Source organism: Aulonocara sp. 'chitande type north' Nkhata Bay, linkage group LG9, assembly GCF_057382095.1.
Source record: "Aulonocara sp. 'chitande type north' Nkhata Bay isolate Kocher_YH1m ecotype deep benthic linkage group LG9, A_spYH_male_GT1.1, whole genome shotgun sequence".
NCBI classification, from domain to species: Eukaryota; Metazoa; Chordata; class Actinopteri; order Cichliformes; family Cichlidae; genus Aulonocara; species Aulonocara sp. 'chitande type north' Nkhata Bay.
This window is the reverse complement of record NC_141352.1, coordinates 18,169,841-18,183,116: the sequence shown is the minus strand read 5'-3', so window position 1 is coordinate 18,183,116 and position 13,276 is coordinate 18,169,841. Positions and strand designations below refer to the sequence as shown.

The window sequence follows — 13,276 nt, the reverse complement described above, 5'->3', positions numbered from 1 at the left end:
TCGGCCTTCCAGTTGGTGTTGAACTGTCTTCCTCGTGTCATGCCAAGCAATTATTGTCACAGATATTTCTGTACCGAGCCCATCCCAAAATACCAGAAGAAGAAAAAAGAAGGGACTGAGTGATTGTCGCTCCCCTTTGTTCTGAGAGAGTAAACAGGTTACAGAAATAACACAGAGCTCAGTCAACCTTTGTACAGTGTACAGTAATATCACTGTTTGTTTTCATGTGATCAATGCTCACATGTCAGCAGAATTTCATGTCCTAAAAACAAAAAAGAATAAAAAGAACCCACACAGAATTTCAGAAGTGCTTGGAAAATCATGATGTTTAATAAAAGTAGCAGTAGATGGTGTAAAAGCACTCAAAAACGTGTCAAAGTTTCCTATAAAAGCTTTTAAGGAAGCAAGGAATGTAAAAACAAATTCCTCTTTTGATTGCTATATCTGTTATAGAGCACAATAATCCTGGGTGACTGTCATCCGTGTTAATGTTTAAGAAGAATTTTGAACCAGCTTTCTTGTGTAGTTTAATCTACAACAACCAGTTCAATCTCAACAACACCCTCACTTGCTTTACATGTTAAATTTTAATGAGCAGTGTAAATGCCTTATATAGAAAAGTGTGTCGTTAGCTTGGTGGAGAAGGAGTCACACAACAGCATTAAAATACTGAAGTGACAATTCACATTTATACAGTACTTGAATAAATTAGTTACATTATACCATTGCAACAGGCATTTTAGACTTAAATGTATGTTTCTTCCTGTTAAAATTGAGTTTTTCCTTCCCACTGTCGCCAAGTGCTTGTTCATAGAGGCTGTATGATTGTTGGGTTTTCTCTCTGTTGTTGTTACACAATAAAGCACCTTGAAGCAACTGTTGTTGTGAGTTTGTGCTACATACATAAACTTGAATTTCATTTAATTAGAATTTGTTGACATGTTGAATCCTACTGACTTGTACTGTTCTTCTGCATTTTACTGTTTCTAGTCATAGTAATTATAAATGATCCCTTAATTAAGCCTCAAAGATCAAAAACCCAGAGAATGTAGTGTCGTCATCCTCATCAGCAAAGAGCCCATTAAATGGCTCTCCTCCAACCACCTGCAACCACACCTTGTCCCCCATCCCCAGATGCAGCACAGCTCCCCCTGCTGCCTGGTCCTCGCTGCCCTGGTAGTTGTCAGTGGTGTGGATGATTTTTGCACCGTTCTTCACGAGGGCCACTTTCACATTTCGGGAAAATACAGTGATGTGGTATGTGAAGAAGTAAGCACCTGCCGCGGAGCAAGTGAATCTCCCTGTTTGTGGATCGTAATGATTCTGCTCATTGTAAATAATCTTGTCAAACCGGATCGGTGCATTAGCTGCTGGGAGTTTAGTTTGAGCACTGAGTCCTACGGAGAAAGCACTTTTGGAAACAACAATTTCGTCTCCCTTTTCACCCCTATCGCCCTTTTCACCTCGAGCTCCTCTATCCCCACGATAACCAATGTTTCCTTTGTTACCTGGAAAACCCATGTCCCCTTTGGGACCTGGCCTGCCAGGTGGTCCCAATGGCCCTGGAATGCCTCTGTCACCTTGGAGGCCAGTTTCCCCTTTTTCACCCTGTGGTCCGGGTGGCCCTAAATGTCCTTCAGGTCCTGGGGGCCCAGGGAGCCCAAGCTCTCCTTTATTTCCTTTGAGGCCAACAGGCCCTTGCACTCCCTGTGGTCCCATTTTCCCAGGAAGGCCCCTATCGCCATTATCTCCTCTTTTCCCCTTGAGCCCTGCTGGACCAGTTGCACCTGTAAATAATAAGCACACAATAAACCTTCTTTGAACTGTAGGTATGGTGTTTACAGTGCAGTAACATATTGCAAGTTACATACAGTGCAAACATTTTGATAAATTGCATTAATAAATGACAGTGGTTGTGACTCCATTTGCAGATAAATACACATATAGGTGCACATAGTGTATCGTAAAGACACATACCAGGTTCCCCTTTGTCTCCCTTGTGCCCATGATTGCCTGCTAGCCCAGTAGGTCCAAGTTCACCTTTCCAACAATGATTGATGAATTATAACGTTATTATAAACTGTGAAGGTGGCACCTAAAACATGCAAAAATAAATAAATAAATAAAGTTTCTCTTGTAAACTTACCTCGATCACCTTTGTCACCTCGGAGTCCGTCGCGGCCATCTCTGCCAGGCATGCCATTGTTCCCGGGATCACCTGGTATTCCAGGATATCCACAGACACAGCCTTTACTTTGGGTTTCTTGCTGTGCAACACATCTGAATGCCAAGACGAGGAGCAGTAAAGCGATCCTAAACCTTGTCTGCAACATTTTACCAGTTTTACCTGTCTAATGAAATCAATTTCCCACAACAAATAAGCCTGAAGTCTCAATCTAATGCATAGCTAGCCTTGTTGCAGCACGTTTAACTTAAAAGCTGGCATGCACAATGAAAGAAGAAAAGATATCAGCTACAGAAAACACAAGCTGAGAGACAGTTTCAGACGAGATTGACCTTAGACCTCTCAAAGCCATTGGTCTCTTTGTTGTTTTTGGTTTACTCATTGAGCCTGCCACACTGGTCACACATCACCTCTTCTCCAGTCTAGCCAAGGCTAATAATAAGCTTACACTCAAAGAGCCCTTGAGGGCCACACATGCAGAAGGCCACATAGTTGACATGAAGTGCCTATATAGTGAAGCAAACAAGATATTAACCTTAACCAAATAATTACATATTGAGAATATATGCTGCCACACCAGAAGATACCAAGTTTTTATTAAGCAATTAAATAAATGGTACTATGAATAGACAGTAGACTGGCTGTTAATAGCAAACTAAAATGTCAGTTAAAGCATGTATTTCGCATATGTGCCATTTAGCAGCCAAACAGATGCAAGCAAGTGACCCCATAAACTGGATCACTGAAATAAACGTGACCTTTTGTAGTCTAAACATTACATACCAGGACACTTCAAAAAGGCGTCACTATAATTGCATTTTGTTAAGTATCAAAATGGATCAAAATGGACAGAATAAAAGGATATGAAGGTTACACACACTTTGAAGTAGTTCTAGTCTTTGTTCTTACAGTGGTAAGATCATCTATTAAAGGGCGTTACAGGAGCAGGGAGGGATTTAATATCTGACTGAAGTCTACTCAGCAAGGCAAAGGTTTGCTGGCACACAGGCTTGAATCAGAAACAAGCAGCCTAATCATTATGCTGCACAGCATATGCTTTATTAGATTGTGTACAGTGAGCGGAGAACAGAGGGATGGGCATGAGGGAGGAGCTGGAACATAAAACCAAGATAACGGGGGAAAGAAAAATTCACCCAACACCCTGAGTACACAGCAGTTGCTCAACTTTTGCTTTGTAAAAACTGACACAAATACCTCTTATCATAGTGTACTTTATTTTATTTTTTATTTTTTTTAAATAATTCTTCTTACAGGCTTCCAGATATAAATATATTTTAAAAATATAATACACATAAAAGGGCACATTCAAGCAGTGTAATCAACTGGCATCAGAGATGAAAAGTCCACTGTTGTACATGTTGGCTACTGCACATTTACTTGCTTGTTGCGCACAAAAGAGACACAGTACAATATGTAATCTAACAAACAAATAACAAGGGCATGGCTCAGAATGAATGACTCTCATTTATAATTTGAGGCCAGTATATCAGGACCCAGTCTTTGTAGTCCCATAACCAGGCACCACGTGAGGTTGATTTGGTTACAGAGGATACTGCAACAAGTCTTCAGACAAGATAGCAGAGACATCGTCAGTCATTAAGTTCCATTAGGTTTAAGGCTAAATAATTACAGGGTAACAGTAGCCATCCTAAAACAAGCAAAGAAATGTAATGTGTCGATAATTAAAAATGCATAGCATACGGCATGCTCTAACAGTGGCTTACAGTACTTCCGTAAATATATGTACAACTCTGATGACTTGCATTGTATAGAGATTTTATTTAAACACTTTGCAAGACTAAACCGATGCTGAAACACTGAGTTCCATGTAAAGTAAACATCTGGACCTGAAAAGTAACCAAATGGAGTTAAGAGTGATAGTTAGGAAACAGCACGTGAGATCCTGGGAGAGAGGAAGGGAAGGAGAGTCCAAAGAAGGAGAGCTACAGCATCTGACATCATTTTTTTCAAAGTGTGAATAAAACACTGTCTGGAAAAAGCAGCACTTTCAGGGAAACTGAGGTTAACGTGGCAGGTGCTACGAAGCTTAGGAAGGTTTTTGGGGCTACAATATTTGTGGTGTTAGGAGAGAGTAAGGTCTGGAAGCAGAACAGCAAGGGTAGTAATGGGTCTACATGATCTGACGGTGCATGCCATAGCCTGTCATACCAGACTGGGAAGCCCCACGGTTGCTGCCCATTTGGAGGCCAATTAAACTCTGTCCTTGGCGTAGCTGCTCGTCGGTGAATTCTCTTCGGTACCCCTGGGCTTTCCTGAATAGAAACAGCAATATGGTTACAGGATTAGCTGTGCAGTTGTGAAGATATTGAGTTCTTTTTGTTTTGCTTCGCTGTGTATCCACCTGTGGAACCAGTCTCTATCGCCTCTGTATTGACCGTCGTCTTTGGTGACAGCCAAACTCCCCAGAGCCATTAGGGTCCTTTGGACTGCTGCCATGTCTTTTCCTGTAGCCAGATTGTAAACATTTTGTAAATCATCTGGTGACTATTAAATAGAGTAAACATGACTGCATCAGAAGATAGAGTTTACCCTCCCAGAGATCTACAGTTTGAAAGACGTCAGTGGTTGTGACTCCATAAGCTTCTGCGGCTTGCAGGAACTGGGAGATCTTCTCCATTTGTTTAAAGGCCATCTGAGACTCTGGGATCTTTTTGATGGGTTCCTTCCCCCTCGGATAAAGGCTGTTGATGAGTCTACAGAGAATCTGGGACAAAAGAGGTCAGGAATCTGCATTGACTGTCATCAACCGACATACTGACCATACCATACTAATGACTCATGGTTCTTAAAGGAATAGCTCACCCAAAGACATTGTCATTTGACACGCCTAATCTAATATGGACATTTTTATTCTGGGTTGTAGTCTTATCTTCCCTTTCCAATTTGTACTTTAGTAACAGCTTAATTTCGAGAAGAAGTGTGGTCTCTGGAGAGGAAGAGTGTCTTCTAATTCACAAAAAGTCTGAGTCACTTTGCTGTGAACATGCAATGGCCTCTGATTGCATTACACTCTTATCTCTAGAGTTAATTATTAGGTCATAAATTGATGTATCTGCGTCATATGATTGTTTTCTCTAAGTATTTTTTTTTTAGCATTAGTCAGCTAAAGAGCATGGCAAAAGACAGCAAAGTGAAGGGTGCACTGGTAAGCATCTTCACTGTGAAGATAGAGGAGTTTTTAAATCAGAGGCTTACAGAGATCAGTATAGCCATAGTAGTTAGCAATTTTCAAACTGCCGTTTGCTATCAGTGACTTATCAATAACACAAAACACAAGTATTCTTTTAACAACCTAATTGCAACTTAGCCAATAGTACATAAAGAAATTCTAATAAAAAGAGAATATTAATATATTTATATTTTATATTTTTAGTATATAAAAAATTTAAAAAACTTTTTTTTTTAGACTTTTGCCAACCTTGAGCTCTTTAAATCTCACAGAGCTATCCTAAATTATTTAAGGCTAGCTTCTATTTCAAGCAGAAAACTATGCTGCAGACACTCACTGTTCCATCCATCAGCCATTTCTGGAAGTTCTGCTTTCCCGGCTGTGGTTTCTCCAGGTTTCCTCCGCACTGTGCAATTATCCAATCGACCAACCTTTGCTCCAGGTCAGGATCATACTTCTGCTCAATCTTCTCCTGCACCTCTCGACTCAGTCCGTAACTGGGCCCTCTGTTTGCCATTGTGGGTCTCCCAGGAATCTAGTATATATTTTCTATGCAGTGTGCAATTTGCCTGAAGAGAACAAACGATTTCATCATCAATCATTGCACCAGTGCAATCTTCTCATGTTATATTTTATGTTACCATTTTGTCTGATCTAAATCAATTTTCCATATTGGTTACAATATTCTTTTAAATAAAACAAAATGTTAATGTTTAGATAAAAGCCACATCAGCACACGTCTCGCTTCCCATCCATCGGTCCACCCAGAGACATCTTTGGAGCCTCTAGCACAGAATGGGTGTGGTCCTCTCACTGCCGCCCAGAACACGGACAAGCCCTCTTATTGCTATGGCAACGATGAATCCCGTTTCCGGCACACCGAGCGCAAAGATGCGCTGTACTTGATGTCCGTTCAAGTATAACCTCCGCGCAGGCAACATGGCGCAAATTAAATAATCAAATGTATTTTCACGAAAAGTTTATATCCTTTTTTTTTTTCATTTTTAAAAGGGAGCTTCCAACAATATACAGAAGTTCACGTTGCGCTATTTTTAGCTGCAATAGAGTTTAATTTAATTACGTCAGTCCCCTTTTACGCATAAGCGTTTTGGGAATACATCACCTGCCGTTAACTGCATCGTTCACAAAGTGCGCAGTAAACTTAAATGTAATGCATGAAACATAAAGTCCCGTTACCTGATAACACCATGCCACATTGCTACGCATTCTGCAGCTTGTTAAAACAGAAAGGGAGCCGTCCAAAGCTCACATGGCAGCCGTGACGCCGCATTGTTTGCATATATGCATTATATGCTGCAAAAGTCATGCACTCACAGCGTTTTTATCGAGGGGGTGAAAAGCAATGATGCACTTACTACTGAGGACAGCAGGGAGAAAGGTCAGATTCGTCCCGTATCCGATGCGTTAATTCCGCTGAGCTAAAGCTGAGCTGAGGCTGAGGATGCTGAAGTGCTGAAGCATCCGTGCTGATGGCACGAGGCTGGACCTCACTTTGTCCGGGAGGAGCGAGCCACTGGTTTTATATGGCAGCTCCCCCGGGAGGTGTCCCCAGAGTCACTCTCAGCACAGACTGCGACGTGACTGCGCTCCAGGATAGTGGTCACTGTAGTGCACGCTCAGCTCATTCGGCATTGAACGGATCCTCGTCAAAGCAGAGGCACATGATGGTGTCAAATCAAATCTTTGAACTACCGCCTGCGACTTTAAGGCAATAGTAGATGGAGATCACAGCAAACAAGATAATCCTCTTTTATTTCATCATAGCTGATCAGTTGGCAGCTACACTGACTTGCTCAACAACAGTTGTCTATGTTGTGTTCTTTAAAGTGCTGGTCTACCTCCTGGGTTTCTGCACAGTGCAGAGACTGTTTGATTTCAGCACTGGGACCCATTCATTATAGCTAATTGAATTTGAGCTTTATCTTGGATGAGCACCATGGTTCAACTTGAACAGTGTTCTTTTTTACTTGATCCAGCTACACGGTAACATAACTAAAACATGGGACACTTCTGTCCAAGCAGGAGCAACACAGTAAATGTAATTTATTAATACAGTCACAAGCTGACATCTGAGTTTAGTTTAAGCATGCCAGATGACTGGATACCCAGCTCAGCCATAAGTTAAAGGTCACTGCTGCAGTTATGTGGACCTGAGAGCTCCCAAGTGGTTGGTTTCACCCCATTGAGCATAGAGCACCCAGTGGCCAGTTACATGTTAATAATCAACAGCTCAGTGGCTCCTTTCAGCAGGCCGGAGTTATGTAACAGAAATGTTGTGCAAATACAAAGAAACCAAAAACTCTTGGTTTCTGCTCGCACTGACAATTTACATTGTACAAGTATCACTATATTCTTAACCCTACTTAGTAATGGTGCTGATATACGTTCGGGTGTGACTTTTTGTATTTTCCCCAGTTAGACAAATATATAGATAAAAATCCTCTCCGACTCTGAATAAACTATATTTTCCAACTAATATCTCCCAGTGCAATTTATTCTGAATGCACCTGAATGCAGCTTTCAGTTGCTCTTTGTCGCCACATAATGTTGCTTGTGTTATCTGTGTGTGCACTTTCACAGACTTGAGACCTGCACTCTAGTGTGCAAAGGTTTTATTAGCCAAAACGGGTGAAAAGTGATTAAAAAGGCACAGGAAAACTGTGTTTCTAAGTAAAGATGGAGGAGGGAAGGAGGGGAAGAGACAGCCAAACAGTAAGAACAACGGCAGAGACAGCAGCAATGGCAGACCTAAGAACGGCTTACCAAACGTAACACTTGATACAATAACCTGGAGCACATAACAAATGCAACCTGAAGATACAAGGGAACAGCTAGCAGGAGGGCTCCCTTACAATATAGTTTTCAATTTTCCAACATGTTGACATGATGAAGTACGGGATGAAAAACATAGATGGATAAAAGGTCATATTTGGCGGTGCAACATGCCGTTGTTTGGTAATATCCTTGAGGGTTGACTTCCCAGTTAACAAAGTCATTATCTTTTAATCTTAGGAACATCTCTGGCTCACTTTCCTATTCCTTACTCAGACCATAGTGGTCAGCTTATCGATGAGATCGTCAATGGTGTAGACCATAAGCTTGATGTCGTCCTTGTCAGACATGCGGTGCTGGCCATGTCGTCGGAGGATGACGTCCACGTCGGAGCTGAGGACACGCTCTGCAACCTGCATGGAGATGTGCCAGGGGACATCCTCGTCTTTGAGCCCATGAATGAGCCGCACGGGGCAGGTAATGGGGATGGGACTCTGGAGAACACAGTGATTTTCTGCCTCACGCAAAAAGTCCATGTTAAACTTGTAAACACCCTCCTCCATGTGTTTGGTGGGTATAGTCCACTCCCCCTTGGCCTCAAGCTCCTTGCGTGTCTGCATTTGAACACAGAAATATCACACTTAGATGAGAAAATATTTAAAACAAAAAATAATTACACATGTTATTCTATTTTATATTCTCACCTCCAGCGGAAGAGAGTTGAACGCTGTGACAACATGATCAGCGGCAGTGGAGATGCCCACCAGTGCAGCTGTCTTCTCTGGTCTGGCAATGGCTGCCAGCAGCATAAGCCAACCACCTATACTGGAACCAACCAGTATCTACAAGATGGCAAAAACACCACAAATTAAATATAGCTCAACTGATAGTTGGTAAAAAAAAAACAAAACCCCCAAAACAAACAAAAAAACAAAACAAACTTGGATACCTCACTTCAAACATTTTTAAGAAACCACACATTCATGCAGTAGAACAGTTGAAAACAAAAGCTGTGGTATAAATGTGGCAACAGTGCCATCTTCTGGTGAAATGAGGGGGAAAAGCAACACTGGAGGTAGAATTTAGGAAGGTTTTACATCTCTGTTATTGATTCGCTCATGAACCCAGTTTAGTTACTGCAAATGAGAATTTTAAATGCACCCATTGAGGTGTCACTAAACCTGCTCCCAGCCCTGTTTTGCCTTTACTTGTTAGCTTTGGATTCACTGTGCAGAATAACGTTAAGTGCTGAGTTTGACACTAGAAGGCTATTTTCAGATTCATCTGGTAAAAGGGGAGATTTTCTCCGCGTCCACCTTCAACAACAGCAGAATTTCAGGACATTACAAGTAGCTGTGGCTACTGCCAGCTATGGCTGAGTATGCAGCTTACACGTAAATGTAGAGATTTGAAGCCTCCAGCACACAGACTCTAGGGAAGGGTTTTCAATGCAGCAGCAGAAATGCCGTGCTCAGCAACTGACCTTATGAATATTTTTGTACATTTATAAGATCAGAATTTTTCAGTAGAGGACAATAAGATATTCTTTAGGTTTTGAATTGGGGAATATTTTGCATGTCATGTGCATATGTCAACTTATTTTAGGTATTTTGTTGTGTGTATTTTGTATGCGTTTTATCGGTCTACAGTCATGTGAAAAAAATTAAAAATAAAGCTTTCACTGGAGTCCTGTACTGCTTAATTGTATCCTCTTGTGGAGCCACGCACTGCTCCCATCACTTCTGCTGTTTCTGTTGCCCTCTGACCACCTGCAGGTCCAATCAGCTTCTGTATCATACCGTCTCAAGCTTTATTTTAAGGATCATTGGTAATCAGACATAAACCCAGCACTGTCAGTGAAAGACCCCACAACTTCCCAGCCTAAAATGAGACTCATCCTCATTTAAAAAAAAAAAACATTTACAGGATTGTGCATCGTCAATGGAGTCAGTGGGTCAAATTTTCAACACGTATGTAGCTCAACAATATCCTTACTTAGCACGCTGGGTCTCCTGCGGCTCCCTCCTCTCCCCCAAAATGTAGTTTACGCTGCAGGAGACTCATTGCGCATCACGAATGTGCATCTGCATAAGTATAGAAGTGGGACTACTACTATACTACCACAATACTTTGCTCACGACATGACATTATTTGTCTATTTAATATTTTTGCAATATGCTGAATACTAGAATAAAATAATCACCTCCTTTTATCAATATTTGTTTTATCCCACAAGATAAAATTATCTTTATTTATTTATTTTTGCAGCAAAATGAGATTGGCAAGCATACCTGCATTTCTGGTAAAACCTACTATAAATGTTGCCAGAAGACAGACTGACTCTGGTAATTGCCAACTTCAAATACACTGAAACGTGATGATGCATTACTTACCTGTAGGTTATTAAAAACAACATAGTTGCAATTTAACAAATTGAAGAAATGATTGAAGCTCTATTGCATTTAGGTCCTTATTTTCAAGGTTTCATATATTTGTTTGTCTGATATTACTGGTCTAATGAAAACCTTTGAGGATTATTCTCAGGAACCTGATAATCTTAATGCAGGACCAATGACCAAGCCTGCCGTTCAAAATTTACATAACTTGACTGATTACTTACCTCCTCTAACTAGCAATGGAATTAGCCTAGGAAATATTTACCTGTGGCCCCTCTGCCAACTCATCCAACACAAAAAGGACATCTTTTTTCCAGGTACCAATAGTTCCTTCTGATAGCACACCTCCTGAGGCTCCATGTCCTGTGTAATCAAACCTGGAAAACCACAAATAGCACAAAGTGGGTGAATATCTGAAGCTAAAACAATGGCAAGTCATACAAGGCTACAGACAAGTTTATGCGACCTAACAAGCCTCTTATTGTTCAGAACTGGAGCCACTTGATTAACCAGGAACTTCAGACTTCACACGATGAAAGGTGGCGGTATTTTTAGGATAATTAAATTATTCATCAATTCATTCCTCCGTGCTTTAACAGACAACTATTCATTTTTCTTTCCATCATATAACTCTAACTCACTTTTTTTTCTTCCTGACATTTGTTCTACTGTAACAAGTGAATTTCCCCAGTGTGGGATTAATTAAATCTATCAATTAATCTATATATATTTCCATATAGCTATAATACTTTTGGTTTTCAGTTTACTTACTAGATCTTGTTTTGGTTTCAGCTAATATAAAAGATGCATCCCAGCAAAAAAAAAGTCTCAGTTACAGTATATTCAAAAGGTATATAGAAATTGATATTGTGTGGAAACAAAAACACCGTATAGCAACAGCATATTTTTAATACTCTCCTACATATAGAGGTGTTTTCCTCTATTAACTTCAACATTAACAAACACATTAAAAGACAACACAGCTGTACTTATTGGTCACTTGATTCTTGTTTGCAGATCAAATTTCTCTATTTTTAATTCTATATCAGTTGGATGATGGGTTTCCCCCCCCAATTCATTTATTTCATTTGTGCCTCTTGCAGTCCTATAGCTCGCTTTGGATTGACTGTGTTTAGCTTTATTTTTTAAACTTGATTTAATGCCATGCTCAGCATCGGGCTTCTCTCTCAGAGTGATATGTTTGGATAACTTACCTGAGGTATGAGTGTCCCAGTGACCTACAGAACTCTTCCAGCGCCTCAGCTTTCTGTCCATTCATGTTGGAGCCATAACCTGGGAGGAAAACCACACCTGGGCTCTTTCCCTTCACTCTTCTGTAGGCCAGCTTTGGGAGATCTGGTCGTGAAGCATACTGAACCGAAGATTTGTGCCTCCTGGGTTCTGTTTCACAGAACATTAGTTTTGTTATTTATTGACATTGAATATTATTTATTGATATTGAATTTGTTACATTAATGACTCCCTGTACAGAATTTTCGCTCAGTTTTGCGAACTTTGCTGGACACATGTCATGCCCCGCGTAGGATCAAGCTCATCTCAATGCAAGAGCATGGGCATGGGCATTTCTTTCACATCGATGGAACATAGCAGCGATTTACTCAAGCGAGTGTAATTAGCTTTCTAAGCATTTTAGAAATTCTACCAAATTTGACCAAAAATGGCGCAAAAGCATTCCGAGAGTTAACATTTCGCCGTTCATGTCCTAAAATATTTTTAGGACGACGCAGTCTGTGCGAGCCACACCCCCTCCGACGTGTTTAAATACCTCTGTAAGACACACGAACGTTACCAAGTGTTCCTGCCATAAGAGGACACCTCAACAAACCTTCCAGACGCTTTGAAGACAGAGCTGCGAGCCCCCCATTGCTTAAAATCTGCGAAAGTCCTCTGCGGCAAGACCTCAGCGCGACGGCTGCCATACTGCTCCGAGACCACTGAGGAAATATCGCGAGAGTTGGAGCCGCGAGTCTTGTTTCAAGCCGCACAACAGTTGTAGTTCAAAGTAGATGTACATTGCGTCCTGTACTACATTCCTTTACTTCAGTGGAAATATACTGCCTTAGCAATAAAAGCCACGCATTAAACTTGCACTAAAAGTATAATGAAGAAAGAAAATGTAGACATTTACACATTTGGGTGGGTAGGGGGTACCTCAAAAGGCTATTAAAGTGGAATACTTGGGAAAATGTCGTCACCTGCACCAGTGCAGTAAAGCTTCTTCATCTTGGCAATCACGAAAAAAAAAATCTTTAAAATGAAGTTTGTTATTATTTCTCTAAAACAAGCATACTGTAACCAAAAGCCCCTTTTGGTCACTCTTTAATTCTTAAGTGCATTCACTGAACTGACAGCAACACTCAGACTTAGTAATACTAGCTCAAAACGCATTAAGTTGTTAAAAAAAGACTAAATAGATAATAATAATAATCATCAGTGTGCAGATTATCAAACCTGTAGTGCACACATGTATTCAACTTAATAACTACAGAAAAATAGAAAACAAAAAAGCACACATAAAAACAAACAGTGAGGTCTCTTTACATACAACTATGTATTATATTACGTATATATTTAAGAAAAAGATCACAAATTAAATAAGCAACGCAAATCAAGCAAATCAAAATAGCTGTTGTGAGCAATACTGCCTTTATTTATGAGTAAATATCATCT

At 40.5% G+C, this 13,276-nt stretch overlaps 3 protein-coding genes across 4 annotated transcripts; all 3 read right to left on the bottom strand.

Annotated features, from left to right (window-relative positions):
• Positions 1–308: 308 nt before the first annotated feature.
• Positions 309–2,536, bottom strand: c1qtnf9 (C1q and TNF related 9). Its single transcript, XM_086305140.1, has 3 exons — positions 2,147–2,536; positions 1,978–2,040; positions 309–1,787 (listed from the first exon to the last, which is right to left on the bottom strand). The coding sequence occupies exons 1-3, from the start codon at positions 2,331–2,333 to the stop codon at positions 1,018–1,020; spliced, it is 1,020 nt and encodes a 339-aa protein (XP_086161266.1). The 5' UTR covers positions 2,334–2,536; the 3' UTR covers positions 309–1,017.
• A 757-nt stretch (positions 2,537–3,293) lies between these two features.
• Positions 3,294–7,042, bottom strand: tagln3b (transgelin 3b). The gene is made up of 5 exons (XM_086306215.1): positions 6,773–7,042; positions 5,734–5,965; positions 4,757–4,931; positions 4,569–4,671; positions 3,294–4,479 (listed from the first exon to the last, which is right to left on the bottom strand). The coding sequence occupies exons 2-5, from the start codon at positions 5,911–5,913 to the stop codon at positions 4,338–4,340; spliced, it is 600 nt and encodes a 199-aa protein (XP_086162341.1). The 5' UTR covers positions 5,914–5,965; positions 6,773–7,042; the 3' UTR covers positions 3,294–4,337.
• Positions 7,043–8,014: 972 nt separating this feature from the next.
• Positions 8,015–13,026, bottom strand: abhd10b (abhydrolase domain containing 10, depalmitoylase b). 2 transcript variants are annotated; one of them, XM_086306213.1, is made up of 5 exons: positions 12,372–13,026; positions 11,800–11,986; positions 10,851–10,962; positions 8,894–9,031; positions 8,015–8,803 (listed from the first exon to the last, which is right to left on the bottom strand). In XM_086306213.1, exons 1-5 carry the CDS (start codon positions 12,523–12,525, stop codon positions 8,462–8,464), a joined length of 933 nt encoding a protein of 310 aa, XP_086162339.1. In that variant the 5' UTR covers positions 12,526–13,026; the 3' UTR covers positions 8,015–8,461. The 2 variants fall into 2 exon arrangements, with proteins under 2 accessions (XP_086162339.1, XP_086162340.1); XM_086306214.1 differs by having other exon boundaries at positions 12,432–12,854.
• Positions 13,027–13,276: the final 250 nt, after the last annotated feature.

Excerpts from the sequence above, each read along its gene's own strand:
- abhd10b (XM_086306213.1), bottom strand. The coding sequence starts at position 12,525 with ATGGCAGCCGTCGCGCTGAGGTCTTGCCGCAGAGGACTTTCGCAGATT. Across the intron at positions 9,032-10,850 it reads AGTTGGCAGAGGGGCCACAG|ATACTGGTTGGTTCCAGTAT; the intron begins GTAAATATTTCC and ends GCCATCTTGTAG. Across the intron at positions 8,804-8,893 it reads TCAACTCTCTTCCGCTGGAG|ACACGCAAGGAGCTTGAGGC; the intron begins GTGAGAATATAA and ends GTTCAAATGCAG.
- tagln3b (XM_086306215.1), bottom strand. The coding sequence starts at position 5,913 with ATGGCAAACAGAGGGCCCAGTTACGGACTGAGTCGAGAGGTGCAGGAG. Across the intron at positions 4,932-5,733 it reads AATGGCTGATGGATGGAACA|ATTCTCTGTAGACTCATCAA; the intron begins GTGAGTGTCTGC and ends CTTTTGTCCCAG. Across the intron at positions 4,480-4,568 it reads GATAGAGACTGGTTCCACAG|GAAAGCCCAGGGGTACCGAA; the intron begins GTGGATACACAG and ends GTTTCTATTCAG.
- c1qtnf9 (XM_086305140.1), bottom strand. The coding sequence starts at position 2,333 with ATGTTGCAGACAAGGTTTAGGATCGCTTTACTGCTCCTCGTCTTGGCA. Across the intron at positions 2,041-2,146 it reads AGGTGACAAAGGTGATCGAG|GTGAACTTGGACCTACTGGG; the intron begins GTAAGTTTACAA and ends ATTGTTGGAAAG. Across the intron at positions 1,788-1,977 it reads GGGAGACAAAGGGGAACCTG|GTGCAACTGGTCCAGCAGGG; the intron begins GTATGTGTCTTT and ends TATTATTTACAG.